This window comes from Hypanus sabinus, chromosome 20, assembly GCF_030144855.1.
Source record: "Hypanus sabinus isolate sHypSab1 chromosome 20, sHypSab1.hap1, whole genome shotgun sequence".
Lineage (NCBI taxonomy): Eukaryota > Metazoa > Chordata > Chondrichthyes > Myliobatiformes > Dasyatidae > Hypanus > Hypanus sabinus.
The window spans coordinates 9,050,794-9,067,474 of NC_082725.1; the positions used below are offsets into that span (position 1 = coordinate 9,050,794).

At 42.6% G+C, this 16,681-nt stretch overlaps 1 protein-coding gene across 2 annotated transcripts in view; it reads right to left on the reverse strand.

Moving 5' to 3' along the window:
* The window catches only part of chn2 (chimerin 2), a 251,322-nt gene extending 236,388 nt beyond the window's left edge, over nt 1–14,934 (reverse strand). The window contains exon 1 of one of the 2 annotated variants that reach the window (XM_059945052.1): nt 14,268–14,934. In XM_059945052.1, coding sequence (XP_059801035.1) covers nt 14,268–14,313 — 46 coding nt within the window. In that variant the 5' untranslated portion in view covers nt 14,314–14,934. The remainder of the gene's footprint in view (nt 1–14,267) is intronic. The other variant, XM_059945053.1, reaches the window with a different exon arrangement.
* Between the last annotated feature and the right edge of the window lie 1,747 nt (nt 14,935–16,681).

The window sequence follows — 16,681 nt, forward strand, 5'->3', positions numbered from 1 at the left end:
GTGGGATCCAGAACTAGAGGGTACAGCCTCAAAATTGACAGACGACCTTTTAGAACAGAGATTAAAAAGTAATATTTTTAGTCGGAGAGTAGTAAATCTGTGGAATGCTCTACCACAGACTATGACGGAGGCCAAGTGCATGGATATACTTAAGGCAGAAGTTGATCATTTCCTGAACAGTCAGGACTTCAAAGGATATGACGAGGAGGCAAGTGTATGGGGTTGAGTGGACTCATTCTGCTCCTACATCTTATGTTCTTAAAAACCCTGAACTAAACGGAGGATCTTCGAAGATGGGCTACACCAGGGACAACTTGAAAGACTGGCCCAGAACGGGAATGAGGAGTTGGTCTCGGCAGCCTACTTCCCAGAACCGTGATGGGCCTAAGAAGAACAAATAAATGTTAAACACAGACTGATTGTGTGTACATACAGTAATGCTAGGTGACGTGAAGTCAGTGGTGGTGGGGCAGGATCCTTCATAATATGACTGGAAGACTTTTGACCTCAACAGTGCTTTAGAGGATGTACAAACTAGATCATTAGAGATTTTGTGAATACAGACTTGAGACTGGAAAAGTTGCTTTCTTATGGTCATGTCAACATTGCAAAACGGTACAGGAATACAGTGAATAGACCAGGATACCATATTGCTGATACTATACTATCAGACCTCAACAGCACTGGGTTGCCTGACTTGCCGCTCCCAAGCTCTTTGCCCTTTCCCTCAGTTACTTTCAGGACCTTTGGCCTCTACCTTAATTTCTTGCCACCCAACCCCAGGCACCTAACCGGACTCAGGTGTTTTGGTGATATTGAGCTTAACCACAAGCTATGCTGGCTGGAGTCAAGGCTCGATAGAGTCACCAATACCAAACAGTTCAAAAGGTAGGGGCCAGACTGCTCTTCCAGGCTTGGGGGTTCAGCTCAGGGTTAATAACCCGGCAATGAAGAATCCTTCTTCAGTTGAGTGTGTCGGTATTCCTGAATCTCTGTCCAGGACTTACAAGGCTGACAGTAGTGAAAACCACAAGGAGGAAGCTGCTGGTATGATAAGGGATGCCCTGAACACCACCAAGAGCAAGACATGATGATTAAGGACAGACAGAGATGGAGGACCCTCTCAGCTACCCTGAACACCAGCAGGCATAACGGGTCCCTTGATTAGAGCAAGGAATTGGAGTCGATCAGAATCAGATTTAATGTCAGGAAATATGCTGGTTTGTGGCAGCAGTACAGCGCAAAACATAAAATAAGTTGCTACACATTAATGATGGAGACAGACAGAGCTAAAGAAAAAACTGAGTTAGAGTTCGTGGACCATTCAAGTCTAATGGCCGAGGGGGGAAAGCTGTTCATAAAACGCGTGGTTCTTCAGGGTCCTGCATCTCCTTTCTGATAGTAATGTGGGCAGGTCCTGGGTGGTGAGGGTCCTTAACGATGATGCCACCTTCCTGGCAGCACCTTTTGAAGATGTCCTTGATGGCAGGGAGGAGTGCACCTGGCTGAGATTTGTCTCTGAGACCCTGTGTCTTTGAGTCTCTGAGTCACGATATGTGGACAAGTATTGAAAACAAAGTTGATAGTACAAAGTAAAATACTCTAGTGACACTTCTAAAACGCAGCACAAGTTATATACAAAGCTCTTGTACAGGTTAAACTGATTTCTTCTCTTCCAACTTAAAAGATAGCAAGTTATTATTCCATCTGAAATGTTGGACTGAAGTACAAGATGGTTGGGCAGCACAGTGGCATAATGGTATCACTCTACAGAGATCACCAAGCGGTGTTGCTCTCCACTGCTGTCTAAAACAGGTTTGGATGTTCTCCCAGTGACCGCTCACACTTCCTCCCACATTCCAAAGATGTATGGGTTAAGGTTTGTAAGTTGTGGGCATACTGTGTTGGCACCAGAGCATGGTGACATTTGAGGGCTGTCCCCAGCACAATCCTTGCTTATTTACTGCAAAATGTACACGCGAGAAATAAAGCAAATCTTTAATTTTTAGAAATAAATATTCTTACTATTAGAAATCATTGCAATGAATACTGTACAATTAAACGTGATTGTTCAGCAACCTCATGTCTTGTTTGTAACACAGTGACACAAGTTTTGGACGGTCATCCTGGGATTAAGTCATTACTAATGCCGCAGCCATGAATCACTTTGCAAATGATGAAGCATGGATCCATGCCAGCATCAACTACATCAAACATTAAGCCTTGAGCTACACTTTTGTGAAAGAATTGTACAGATACATTAAACAGTTACTTATAACCAATATGGATTATTGGAAGGCTATGCCCACCCACGATGTTGTGCCGGCCTTTTAACCTACTCAAGATCAAACTAACCCTTCCCTCTGACATCGCCCTCCATTTTTCTATGATCCATGTGCTTATCTGAGGGTCTCTTAAATGTCCCTAATTATTCTTCCTCGAGCACCATCCCTGGCAGGGAGCTCCTTGCACACACCTCTCTCTGTGTAAAGACTTAACTCTGACATTCCCCTCTACTTTCCTTCAGTCACCTTAAATCCATGCCCCCTTTTCTGTCTTGAGAAAATATGAGTCTCAGCTGTCCACTTAATTTATGCCTCTTAGCATCATGTACACCTCTATCAAGTCACCTCACATCCTCCTTCACCCCAAAAACAAATACCCCAATTCACTCGACCTATCCTAAGCCATGCTCTCTAATCCAGGCAGCATTAAGCTCAAGCATTTCCAAGGGGCACAATCCCCGCCTCTGACTGAAAATATCAACTCTGCCAAAGTGATAGAATCCATTATCTTTTGGAACACAGAGTGGTGAGTCATTGCTCAAACCATAAAGTCTGCAAAATTAATATCTGACAGAAACCATATTGAACTCTCCTGGAAGACTGAGGAAGGGAATTCTGGATTTCTGCTCCTCTATGCAAGAAAAAAGAATTTGGGGTGCACAATCCAAATAACTTCCGCAATTACTTGTAGTATGCTGCAAAATACAATAAAAGACGAAAAAACAAAGGAGTGGAATTAGGCCATTTGGCCCATCAAGTGAGCTCCATCACCGAATCCTAGGTGATTTATTTTCCCTGCTCAACCTCATTCTCCTGTCTTCTCCCTGTAACCATTGACACCATAGCTAATCAAAAATCCAATGACTTGGTCTCCACAACCATCTGTGGCGATGAATTCCACAGATTCACCACCTTTGCTTAACTCCTCCTCACCTCTATTCTAAAGTAATGCCCTTCTATTATGAGGCGGGGCGCTCTGGTCCTAGACTCTCCCACAAATGTAAACGTCCTCTCCATGTCCACTTTACCTAGATCTTCCAATATTCAGTAGGTTTCAATGATAATCCCCCCCTCATTTCATTGCCTCTTCACTCAACTCTGGAAGAACATCAGGATGTTCTTTATTGACTTCAGATCAGCATTCAATACTATCATCCCCTCAAAACTAATCAATTAGGCTTCAAGATCTTGGCGTCAAATCCTCCTTGTGCAATTGGTCCTAGATATCCTCACTTGTAGACACCAGTCAGTTCGGATTGGCAACATCTTCTGCACAATCTCTATCAGCACCAGGTGCATCACAAGGCTGTGTGCTTAGCCCCCTGCTCTACTCACTTTATACTTATGACTGTAAGCCAAATACAGCTCCAATGACATATTTAAGATTGCTGACAGCACTGCAGTCATTAGCCAAATCAAAGGTGGTGACGAATCAGATTTTTGGAGAGAGATTGAAAATCTGGCCGAGTGGTGCCATAGCAACAACATCTCACTCAATGTCGGTGAGACTAAGGAGCTGATTATTGATTTCACTGAGGAAGAAAGTGGAGGTCCATGAGCCAGTCCTCATCGGGGCAAATCAGAGGTGGAGAGGGTCAACAAGTTTAAATTTCTCAATCTTATCATTTCAGAGGACCTGGTCCCAGCACACAATTGCCATTACAAAGAAAGCAAGGCAGCGCATCTACTTTCTCAGAAATTTGCAAAGACATCTAAAACTTTGACAAACTTGTAGGTGTGAGGTAGAGACTTATTGACCGGTTGCATCATGGCCTGGTATGGAAACACCAATGCCTTTCAACAGATAACCCTACAAAAAGTAGTGGATATGGCCCAGTCCATCATGGGTAAAGCCCTCCCCACCATTGAACATATCAACACAGAACACTGTTGCAGGAAAGCAGCATCCATCGTCAAGGATCACCATAAACCAGGCTACGCCCTCCTCTTGCTGCTGCTATGAGGAAGATGGTACAGGTGCCTCAGGACCCACACTACCAGGTTCAGGAACAGTTATTACCGCTTAACGATTAGGCTCTTGAACCAGAGGGGGAATACTTCACTCAACATCACTCACCCCATCACTGAATTGTTCTCACATCTATATACTCACTTTCAAGGACTTTTCATCTCATGTTACATGCAACATAGAAAATAGGTGCAGGAGTAGGTCATTCAGAATGCTCGATATTTATTGCTTATTTATTTAATATTATTTATTTTGTATTTGCACAGTTTGTGATCTTTTGTACATTTGTACATCCGTTGAGTGCAATCTTTTATTGATCCTATTGAGTTTCTTGTAATTACTGTGTATGCCCGCAAGAAAATATATCTCAGGGTTGTACATGCACTTGGATAATAAATTTATTTGAACTTATTCTTCTAAACTCCAGAGAGAACATGACCAGAGCCACCAAGTGCTCCTCAAATATTAACCCATTCATTCCCAGGATCATTCTGCTATTCAAGAAAAAGTTTGCAGTGCCACAGGTTGGCCTTGACACATCCGAAATTAGGACTTCATTCTCCGTCTTAAAAAGTAACTTCAGTATTATGAAATCCAGGCATGAGAATGGCATAAAATAGATGATGAAATTGTGGCTCTCTGGGGAAGCCGAGAAACATAACTTTCTTACCCTCAAAAGTCAATGTTTGGATAATACTGACTTGACATCACAACGAACCAGCTGCCACATCAAAATACTCCACCTAAATAGGTTATCTATGGAAAGTAACCATCTAATGAGCTTAAAAGCGATTGATTTTAGATATTTAAGTGTAACTTATTTTCTGTGTCAAGACAATAGGGTGTCATCCCAAAGTCTCGCCTCTTTATTCTTTTCTGTTGAAGCTGTCTGACCTGCTGAGGTTTCTCACACATTATATAAAATATTCCATTTTTGTTGTGCTGATTAGCTGATTAACTACCATAATTAACAATCCTGTACTTAATGAATCTGTACAGTGCCATATCAAACCTGCCTGAACCAAAAGAAAATGAGGCATCACTATTTATACTGACTAAAACATAATCACAACTCAATGAAGACTGATCCCCAGAGGGAATGCAATTACTCAAGTTTATTTTTCTCCCAAAGTAGTCCCAGTCTTTGCTTATATTTCCAACTGCACTGAGCACATGCTGTGTAAATAATAATTTGTACAATTTCAAACAAGTATTAATTACTTCTGAAACCATTAAATATGCTAATACAAATTACATATCACATTTCATATTCCGATCTGAACCCAGGGCACCACTTTCCTACTTGCCTCTGTTCTTCAGTTCTTCAGTTCTTCACCTGGGCTCAGTTACACAGCAAGTTTATAATTGCACTTGATTACAGCAGTGTAAATGAGAGGGCAGATCATCTACATAAGCAAAGCCAGTTACATTATCTTGTATATTGTTACCCAGCATGTTTTTGTTCTGTCGTCACACAAGCCTTTTCATTAACCGTATTCATAATCGTTTGAATTTTATCCTCCTCATTTTAAGTTGGGCCTCAATGCAGCCATTAGTCACCTGCGTTTCCTTGCTGGTGTCCGGTTATTGGAATTCACCTTTTACCCCAAAGCATGCGTCGAACATAACAGCAGTGCACAGGCCCTTTGGCCTTTGATGTTGTGCCAACATTTAACCTAGTCTGAGATCAACCCATCCCTTCCCTCTCATATAGCCCTCCAGTTTTCTTTCATCCATGAGCTTGTCTCTTAAATGTTCCTGATATTTCTGCTACTACCACCGCTCGTGGCAGCCTGTTGCACACACCCACCACTCTGTGTAAAGTATTCCTCTGAGGCCACCCAGAACCCCCCCCCCCCCGTGCTTTCCTCCGATCACCTTAAAATTCTGTCCCCTTTCATTAGCCATTTCTGCCATAGGAAAAAAGTCCCTGGCTATCCAGTCTTGTCATCTTGCAAACCTGTACCTCTCCTTCTCCCATACTCCAGTGAGAAAAGCCCTAACCTGCTTAACCTATCCCTACAAAGAATGCTCTCCAATCCAGGCAGCATCCCTGTAAATCTCCTCTGCACTTTCTAAAGCTTCCACATCCTTCCTATAATGAGAACTGAGCACAATATTGCAAGTGTGGTCTTACCAAGGTTTTATAGAGCAGCGACATTTCCTTGCAATCTTGAACTCAATCACTGGCTTAAATGCGTCAAGAGCCAAGTAGGAAAGTTCCGAGGACAGGAGAGTATTTGGAGGCAGGAAATACCTTTGCCTCATCTTAACAAGTATAAAAAGGTAAAGTGGGCTGGCCAGGACAAACCCCACACACAAAATCCTAAGAATCTTTTGACAGTCTGCAACGTCCTTCCTCCATGGACAACCTTTACCAGCTGTGGCTGAGTTTCTAAAGCACTCAAATAAATAACTGGTGTTTTCTGCAGCCCCCCCCATTAAGAATCAGAATCATTATCACTGACACATGTTGTGAAATTGTTGTTCGGCAGCAGCACAGTGCAATACATAAAAATTACTGCAAGTTACAATAAGAAATATTTTAAAAATGGAAATAAAGACTGCATAAAGAGAGCAAATAGTGACGGAGTGTTCATGGACCATTCAGAAATCTGATGGCAGAGGGGAAGAAGCTGTTCCTAAAACAGTGAGTGTGTGTCTTTGGACTTCTATACTATACTCCCCCCCCCCCCCCCACCCCTGATGTTAGTAATGAGAAGAGGGCATGCTCTGGATGGTGATGGTCCTTCATAATGAATGCCACGTCTTGAGGCATCACCTTTTCAAATCAAAGTTCTTTCAGATCCTGCACCAGGTCTGGGGAATCCAGTCCAGAAAGCACCTGGAAAACCGGCAGCAAAAGTCACAAATGAATCCTGAAATTTAAGAACTGCTAGCCAGTCAACATGGGTCTTTTCTCATTTTATTGTGTTGGAGGAGGCATTATGCCAAACCCCTTCAGTTTACTTCATACATTAATATCTTCATTTCATAACACTGAAGTTTGGTTTTAAGAATGAAAATTAAGTACTAATTTTGGATGAGTTCAGGGCCAACCTATGGCATTGCAAGTCTTTTACTGAATAGCAGAATGACCCCATGAATGAAAGGGTTAACATATATGGAATGCTTGATGAGTTTCCTAAGGCTGTCAAAGCCGGAGTGGTAGCTCCCACTACCTATAACGCGTTCCAAATGGCATGCGACTCTAACAGTCTCTGACAACCAAGTTCAACTGTTAGCCTTCATGAGCGGCTTAGTTACTAGGCCCGGCTGATCTGTTTCTATTGACAAGAAAGGTGGACCACTGGTGCCTCAAAGCCAGTTACTTTGGGCAGGTGGGCCTTGGACAGCAGCCCACCTAGGAGAAGGAAAACTCTGATTTTAAACCTCCGCTGCCTTGTGGCCACACCCACCCATGGGAAAGGCTTCGAGAATAAACCCCGAGGAAGAAATCCCGAACTGGGGTCCCTAAGGCAGTTTGATGTTGCTTACAACTTCACTCTGGCAACCTCTGCGACGACACTGGTGCCAAGCTGTATCGGTGCTTGCCCTTCCCTTGGACTACATCAGTGACGTGGAGAGAGGGAACCCGCTGCACGGGCAACAGCCGGTTCTTCAAATCTTCCTGCCCAGGCTTGCCCCCCGGAGAGGACACAGTCCACCAGAGGCAGAAACCCACGATCCCCTGAGATCGACGTCTGCCGACTGATGGGTCTGTGTCGGTACTCAATGGAATTTAGAAGAATGGGTGAGGCGGTGGATCTCATTGAAACCTACTGGATATTGAAATGACTAGATACAGTGGACATGGAGAGGATGTTTTCATTAGTGGAAGGGTCCAGGACCATAGGACACAGTCTAAGAGTAGAAGGACATCCCTTTAGAACAGACATGAGAGATTTCTTTAGCCAGAGAGTGACAAGTCTGTGGAATTCATTGCTATAGACTGCTATAGTGGCCAGTAGCCACTATAAGAGGATTGACAGGTTCTTAACTAGTCAGGGCATCAAAGGTTACTCGGAGAAGGCAGAAAAATGGGATTGAGTGGGATAATAAATCAGCTATGATCAAATGGTAGTGCAGACTTAATGGGCTGAATGGCCTTCTTTGCTCCTATGGCTTATGGCATTAGCTACTGGCTTCCCAATGTAACGTGCAGTTTCAGATTTTAACAGTCTACCAAAGACTCCTCCATCATCTCTCTAGACTTTGAAAGATCACAGAACAAGAAAGGATAGTGTAACACAAAACCCACAAGATTGACAAAGCTTATCTATTCATTATCTAGTATTTGTTAAAAACAACCAGTGCTTCTGAGCCAGAACACAACCAAACTAACCACTGAACTTGACACTGGTCGTTAACATAACTAATAAGGAGAACATTTAGAAAAACATATGAGGTTGGCTTTTATTGCAAGAGCATTTAAGCCACTAAGTAGAGTTGCAGATCAATAGATTTTTTTGATGTTAATCAAGAGTTATGGCGCAATTGCAGGAACATGACACTGAAATAAACGTTCAACCATGAACTTACTGAATGGTGACGCAGACACAAGAGCCCAGAAGGCTTAGTCCTGTTTCTATTTAAGTTCTTGCAGAGCAGTTTAAATGATGCACCATGCTCAAATATGGAGCGAGCTAACATTACCAAAAAATGCCTCTTTTTAGCCACTGTACAGATTCCATGTGATAATTAAAGATGTGATGCGGAGGCTTTATTAGGCACTGGTGAGGCCTCAATTGGAGCATTGTGAGCAGTTTTGGGCCCCTTATCTCAGAAAGGACGTGTTAACATCGGAGAGGGTCCAGAGGAGATTCACAATAATGTGAAGGAAAGGGTTACCATTCAAAGACAAATTGATGGTTCTGAGCCTGCACTCACTGGAATTCAGAAGAGTGAGAGGGGGATCTCATTGAAACCTATAAACTGATGAACGGCCTCGACAGAGTGGATGTAGAGAGGATGTTTCCTGTGTGGGGGGGGGGGGGGGAGTCTAATACCAGAGGACACAGCCTCAGAATAGAGAGATGTCCATTTAGAATGGAGATGAGGAGGAATTTCTTTAGCTAGAGGGTGGTGAATCTGTGGAATTTGTTGCTATAGGCAGCTGTGGAGTACAAGTCATTGGCAATGTTTAAGGCAGAGGTTGATAGGTTCTTGATTAGTCTGGGCATGAAGGGTTATGGGGAGATGAAAAGATGAAATGACAGAGTAGACTCAATGGTCAAAATGGCCTAATTCTGTTCTTTTATCTGTTCTTTCTGTTTTTGTTTCTGTTTTTTCTGTTCTTTGATTGTACAACAATTCAATGTGAGAAAAGCCTATAAGGAAGATTATAAAAGATATTCATTGTAAACAAGCTGTCACAGATAACAAGGACAGCTGAGATATGGTGGTCTTTAAATTTTGGGATTGAGAAGTTATAGCCAGTGCGGACATTAAAGTGCATTTCAAGATGCAAAACTGAGATACTCATACCAAATGAGGATGGTGAACAGAATATGCTCTCCAACCCTCATTATTACTACCTTGAAAGTTTAATTGTTTCTCTCACTACAGGTGCTGCCTAATTGTCAAGATTGTTAAATGTCATTTCAAGTACACAAGTGCAAAGGAGAACAAAATAATTCTTACTCTGGATTCAATGCAGCACAAAAAAACCCCCCACACTAAATACAAGTACATAAGATGTATTATGTTATGTTTAAGATAAATTGGTTGCATGTCCAAAAATTGACACTGGGCACAGGAGTGTCTGTACATCAGCTGACTCTGACGAGAAATGATAAAGTTGTGGTGGTTGGGATGTGGAGGTGTTTGTTGTGTCTGCACAACTGCATATCAAATAAATGAAAGCACACACGTGGCTTTAACTGGTGTATTCACATTGCAGTGGAAGAGAGAGAGGGAGAGAACAATGAGCATGCACAGATGACAGATCAATATATAGTGCTAATGGGAGTCATTGCTCTAAAAGAAATAGATCCATGTATTACAATGTTGATCAGCTTTACTGATTGGGGAAAGTTACTGTCCTTGAGTCAGCTGGTCCTGGTGTGAATATTTCGCAGCATCCTTTCTGATGGGAGTGGATAAAGAGCCCATGAGCAGGGTGGATGGGATCCTTCATGATATGACTGGCCCTTTTACAACACTTTTCTGGATTTCTGTCCTTGGTGGTGGGTAGGCTGGTGCAAGTAATGCACGGGGCAGTTTTGACTACCTGTGGTAGAGTCTTCCTTTCCACTTAGTGCAGTTTCTGTGCTATGCAGTGGCACGAGTTAGGATATTCTGCACCGTGTATCTGTAGGAGGACGCGAGTATAGATGTGCGTAGACCAGCTCTCTTCAGAAAGTAGCAGTGTTGATGAGATTTCCTAACTGTATACGATGTTATCTCGGACCATGAAAGGTTGCCTCACCTGCTAGTTCCAACATTTACTGTCTCCCCCCACCCCCCCCCCCCAACAGATTTCCAGCATCCGTGGTGCTTTGCATTACAGAAGAAAGAATTAGCTGTTCACCAAACACATTCTTCCCTCCCCCCACATTCTGCAGGGATTACTCCCTATGCAACTCCCTCGTCCACTTGTCCCTCCCCACTGATCTCCTTCAGGGTACTTATCCTTGCAAGCGGAACAAGTGCCACACCTGCCCCAACACCTCCTCCCTTAGGGCCACTACAGTCCTTCCAGGTGAGGCGAAACTCACTTCACCTGTGAGTCTTTTGCAGTCATCTACTGTATCCAGAGCTCCCGGTGTGGCCTCCTATATATCAGTGAGACCCGACATACCTAAGGAGGCTGCTTCGTCAAGCAGCTTCGTTCCATCTGCCACAAAAAGCGGATTTCCCGGTGGCCACACATTCCAATTCCACTTCCCATTCCAATGTGCCAGTCCATGGTATCCTCTACTGCTGTGATGCAGCCACTCTCAAATTGGAGGAAGGACACCTTATATTCTGTCTGGGTAGCCTCCAATCTAATGGCACGAACATCAATTTCTCAAACTTCTGGTAACTGCCCCACACTTTTCACCATTCTCCATTCCTGTTTCACCTTATCTCCAGTTGAGGTAGATGGATGGAAATTTCACACCATCACGCTGATGAACACAACACTCCAGTCACTTGAACACAGTTTATAAAAGACCATTCTCACAGAACCCATTTTAAACTACTGTCATCTTCATGGACTAACACTAAAGCTTCCAACCATTTAAATGAGCACAGTTTCTCTCAATCTGCCAGAATACACTCCCAGCTGACTCACAGTGATGTCAGCCCCGCAAAGTTTTGCAATCTGTTTATTCATTCATTTTAAGACCTAGATTGCGCATACAGAAATTAATCTTATTCCAAAGGTTAAGAACAATATTTTTGTTTTAAAACATAAAGTTGTTCTACAGATATTGTGGAAGTTTACTAAAAACATACAGTCAGCCAAACAGAGTGGAAACATGCATGAACACATCCAGATCACTTCAGTCAACATAAATGCAAATCCATAATACTTATGTTTACTTTTTTTAAAAAAATGGATTCCCAAATGTCACTTGTAAAGTTCAAAGTAAATTCATTATTGAACCCTGAAGTTCATTTTCTTGTGGGAATTCTTTGCAAATACAAAGAAACACAGCAGAGTCAATAAAAACTGCACTCAAGAAGGAAAAATAACCAACGTGCAAAAGACAATAAATGGTGCAAAAAGAAAAAAACCAAACAGAACAATACCAATAAATAAATAAATAAGCAAGCAAGCAATAAATATCAAGAACTTGAGATGAAGAGTTCTTGAAAGAGAGTCCAGAGGTTGTGTGAACACTTCTGTAATTGGACGAGTTGAGTCAAATTACCTCTAGTTCAAGAACCTGATGGTTGAGGGTTAATAACTGTCCCAGAACCTGCTGGTGTGACACTAATATATCCAACTACTAGTATTGGCTAGGTTATCATGGTGAGGTACCAAGCTATTTTTAAAAAAAATCAAATTTGAGTGCTGGAGGGAGATACACCTCTACCACAAGAGGTGTAAGGTGCTCCACTAGCTTGTTGGACACCCTTGGACAAGTGAAGCACCCGCTTACTACCCGCCCAAACAGATCAGGGTCATACGAAACCAAGGGAGCAGGTGGTGGATGGCAGTATGAGCAGCTGGTGCTGATCACAAGTCCTGGTTATGTGACTGCTGACGCCAGGAAGACAATCTCTGAAGAACATTGATAATGACTGGGGTCATCCGTCTTGTAAAGACACTGCCCAGAAGAAGACAATGGCAAACCACTTCTGTAGAAAAATTTGCCAAGAACAATCATGATCTACTTCAGACGATGCAGTACATAAAAAACTACCTAAACAGACCACAAAAGGTCACAGAACAGCCAAGATTAAAGCATCTGGAACTTGATTTGGAAAGGATCAAAAATTTCACAATGTTTTTCCTAGTCTGCAAATCAACAAACTGCACATTTTACAGAATTGCGTGGTATCAACAAGTATCATTTTGCTCTCTAAAAGAATACAAGTGTAATTTATAGAGCTGGTCACTGTTACAAAATATAGAAGCGACCTACATCAGTGATCAGTTTAATTTGCAAGGTATTAGGAGTTTGCTGTGGTGTGTTGGTTAAGGTGTGACATACAAGAAAAATCTACACTTATAAAGAATAAAGAATTATATAAAACAAAATTTGAGGTTAAAGTATGGACATGGAATAAAATGTGCATAAATAAATACCAGCATGTATTTACAATAGAAACAGTGTTATAAAAAGTGCTCTAAAGTGTTTACCATGCAGTGATGGGAATATCAAAAGATACTGTACAAGGCGCTGGAGTATAACTGAGTATATTTCACCTATAGAGCATTTTAAGTCATTGCAATTCTAATAATATATTATTGATGTTAACTTATTCCCTAATCAGGAATATTCTTGATTCATTTTATCAGATACAATAATCACTGAAATTACTTTTAAATAAAATGGAATCATTCTGCAGATTTTTTAAAGAAATTAAAAGTGACAATATTAAACGAACCCGCTTTATCCATTAATCATCATTATCTTCCCATATAAGTCCCCAGGAAAGCAAACAGCAGGATAATTCACTTAGGTCAAATTTTGTCACTTTAATTAAAAATCATCTTAACTACTCTCTACTTCAGCTATTCTTGCATATTAAGCCCTGGGAGTTTGTAATATTCCGAAAGATCGCAAAGAATCGACCTGCCATAATGTCCCAATATTGCAGTAACATCTTAATTGATTGTTCTGACCCAATTATGGCTAAATTTCAAAAAGAAAGGTATTCTTCCTTATCCCCATTTCCCCAACATTTATTGAAGAGAAAACATATCGTCAAAAGCATCAATTTGAATCTTGGTGAAAAACTATTAATTTACCATACAGTATCAATCACAGTGTTCTTATAAAACAGCTTCATTAGTTGTTTATTCAATTAACAGGTCATGGTTAATTTATGCCTCGTCAGAGCATTTTCTCTTTAAAAAGAAAATGTCTAATATTATTAGAAATAATGATACGCCGTTAAATGTTTACAAAATTAAAAAAGGCTACTCATTTAGTAATTCGCGTGTATAATTATAGCTCGAGAGAAATGTAATGAAGAATTATACAGCTGCTGTCTGTTCTGGAACCGAATGACGGCCAAAACTCATCTCTCTGTGCACAGCAAATGAAGCGATTACTGGTCGCAACTACCGCTTGAAAAGGACTGGCGTTTTATTTTGGAGACTGGGGAGACTTTCAGTGACTTGTGTAAAGCTAATGTTATTAAGCATTCGTCGTAAAGAACCAATGTACATTTCACCATAGCAGCTGATTTTATTTTATATAAAGAAAACACGGTTCAATAAACACCGTGTTACCATGGATTAGGTGCTTAAACAAAAAATCGTCAGGCAACACTCACCTAGCGCCACCAACAACACATATAAGCACACAGTTAGCTCCAGGGACTCGCTGCATTTGTCGTTTTGCCCTTACCTGACGAGACTGACGAGCCAGATAAACTGGAGTTACTTGATGCCATTCTGGACGGATCTGCCGCCGGTCTGCTGCGGATTTTAATGCTGACACGCCGGCAACCTTTTCCGTGTATAGCCCATTTCAAACCACTTCCTGAACTGTCAAGTCGGTGCGTTGCCCTCCGTCAAACTCCCCCTCCCGGGGCAGAGCGTGTGCGCGAGTGGACAGCCTCTGCCATCCGGCACCCACACAACAGGCTGCGGTACAATGTTTCCAACTCGATTACCCCTGTAACAAAGTGACGAGCGCCACAGTTCCCGAGTCGGGGGCTGCCTCGCTGCTTGAGACGCTCACTCAAACTCTGCTCCACGATCCCCAACAGTCTCTCCAGCCAATAAAAAAAATGACAGGATAGAAAGGAAACCAGGAGCCGCAAACACTGCAGTCCACGAGGCTCTGATAACACAGGAGTGTTTTGTTTTATATAACGCGAGTGTTACAAATTATTGCCTGCGCCATTTCCCAAACAGTCTAGGGGGTATTGTGGCCGGTACCATGTGTGCAGAAAGCCAACTCGAAGAGCGCCCGACCGGAGGCTGCAAGCAGACTGGACATTCTGCCCACCTCCTCCACTGCCGACTCAGCGCCTTCTGGGATCTGTGGTCCCCTCGCTCGGCCGGCGCGTCCACTCCAGGTAGGGCAGGGAGAGCTGTGGACTACAGCTCCCGTGATCCACCGCCAACCCCAGCCCCCGACCCGCCGCTGATTGGGAGCGGTTAGCTTGCATCCACTTTGATTCGTTGTGGCTGCAGTAAATCCCTGCGAAGTGATTTCTTCAATACTCCGTGCCTGCTTCTTTTAATGGCATTGCGCTTGTGCCAATGACTAATATGATCTGCCACGCAAATATGAAATATAAATCGAGTATATATAATATGCAAATATTATATAGGATCCACTTTTGATTCTGGCAGGATAAAGTTGGCCGCATGCCATGTAAGAGATCTGTTTGATATGGAACGTACACTGTGTATTCAGCATACACTCACAAAACCTAAGAAAAGATTGGAAGTATCAAGGACTCAAAATATGTGCAGACATGTTCTTAGAGTTTAGCCAAACATCCTTAAATATTCCCACAAAAGATTCACTTTAGACTTAATCCACGTTTCCCAGAGTCAGGTTTATCAGTCACTGACACGCGATGAGAAGTTTCAGATTCAGATTTACTTATCACATGTACGTCAAACACACAATGAAATGTGTTGCTTCGCCACACTTTCTGGCGCCGACATAGCATTCCCACAATGTTCGATAGAACAACACGAATTTGCTGCTTAACGGCAGTTGTATGGTGCAAACACATAAAAGTATAAATTACAAAAAGATAACTAGTTCCTACTCTCCGTTAGCGTGCAGGTCACCCTTGGGCAAGGTGTATCACCCGCTTAGCCCCCAACCCACAGCCCGATCAGGGTCAGGTGAAGATACGGGAGCAGGTCTGAGCAGCTGTTGCATATCACAAGTCCTGGTTATGTGACCACTGACGCCAGGCAGACGATCTCTGATGAGTATTGGTAATGGCTGGGGTCACCCATCTTGTAAAGACACTGCCCAGAAGAAGGCAATGGCAAACCACTTTGGTGGAAGATTTGTCAAGAACAATCCTGGTCACGATCGCCTACATCTTATGATATTGCACATAACGAATAAATGATTGCACTGTACTGCTGCCATAAAAGAAGAGATCACACCACAGACGTCAGAGATAATGAACCTGACTCTGAGTCATTTCTTTACATTTCAGTTTCTTTGGGTATTGCCTACCACTCCTGACTTTGCCGTCTTCAGCTAGGCTTCCAGCTGTGAGCAAAAGTGCTGATGATTCACAATGAACAGCGCAACTAATGCTGTGGTAATGATTGTGTCAGGAGGACAGCACACAAGCTGTTGCATGTTTATCATGGCCTTCAACTTGTCATTGGTACAGTAACCTTGAAAACGTTGCTGCTTCTGTCCTCTTTGAGAAAGAGGGTTCCTTCCCTACAATAAGTGTCTTGCTTATCTTCTTTGCATTCTGTGGTGAACTACATCTACCTGTCTGGACACACCCCCTGCTGACTGCTCCTGTGGCTCCTCCCACAGACCCCGGTATAAAGGCAATTGAGGCCTGAGCCCTGCCCTCAGTCTCCAGGATGTAGCATGGTGGTCAATTGCTGCTTGTTCTTTTTTCCAGTCAATAAAAGCCGATACCTCGCCTCACGTCTCAGAGAGTTATTGATGGTGCATCACATTCTAAAGTTTTATCCATCTCAGCACCAGCAACTCTCCTGCTTGTCTGAATTTAGCAAAGCAGACAATTCCACACTGGGATTGAACAGGAAGCTGCAAGATAATCGATGCATAAATTGACCATGGTAAAGTACAAGAGT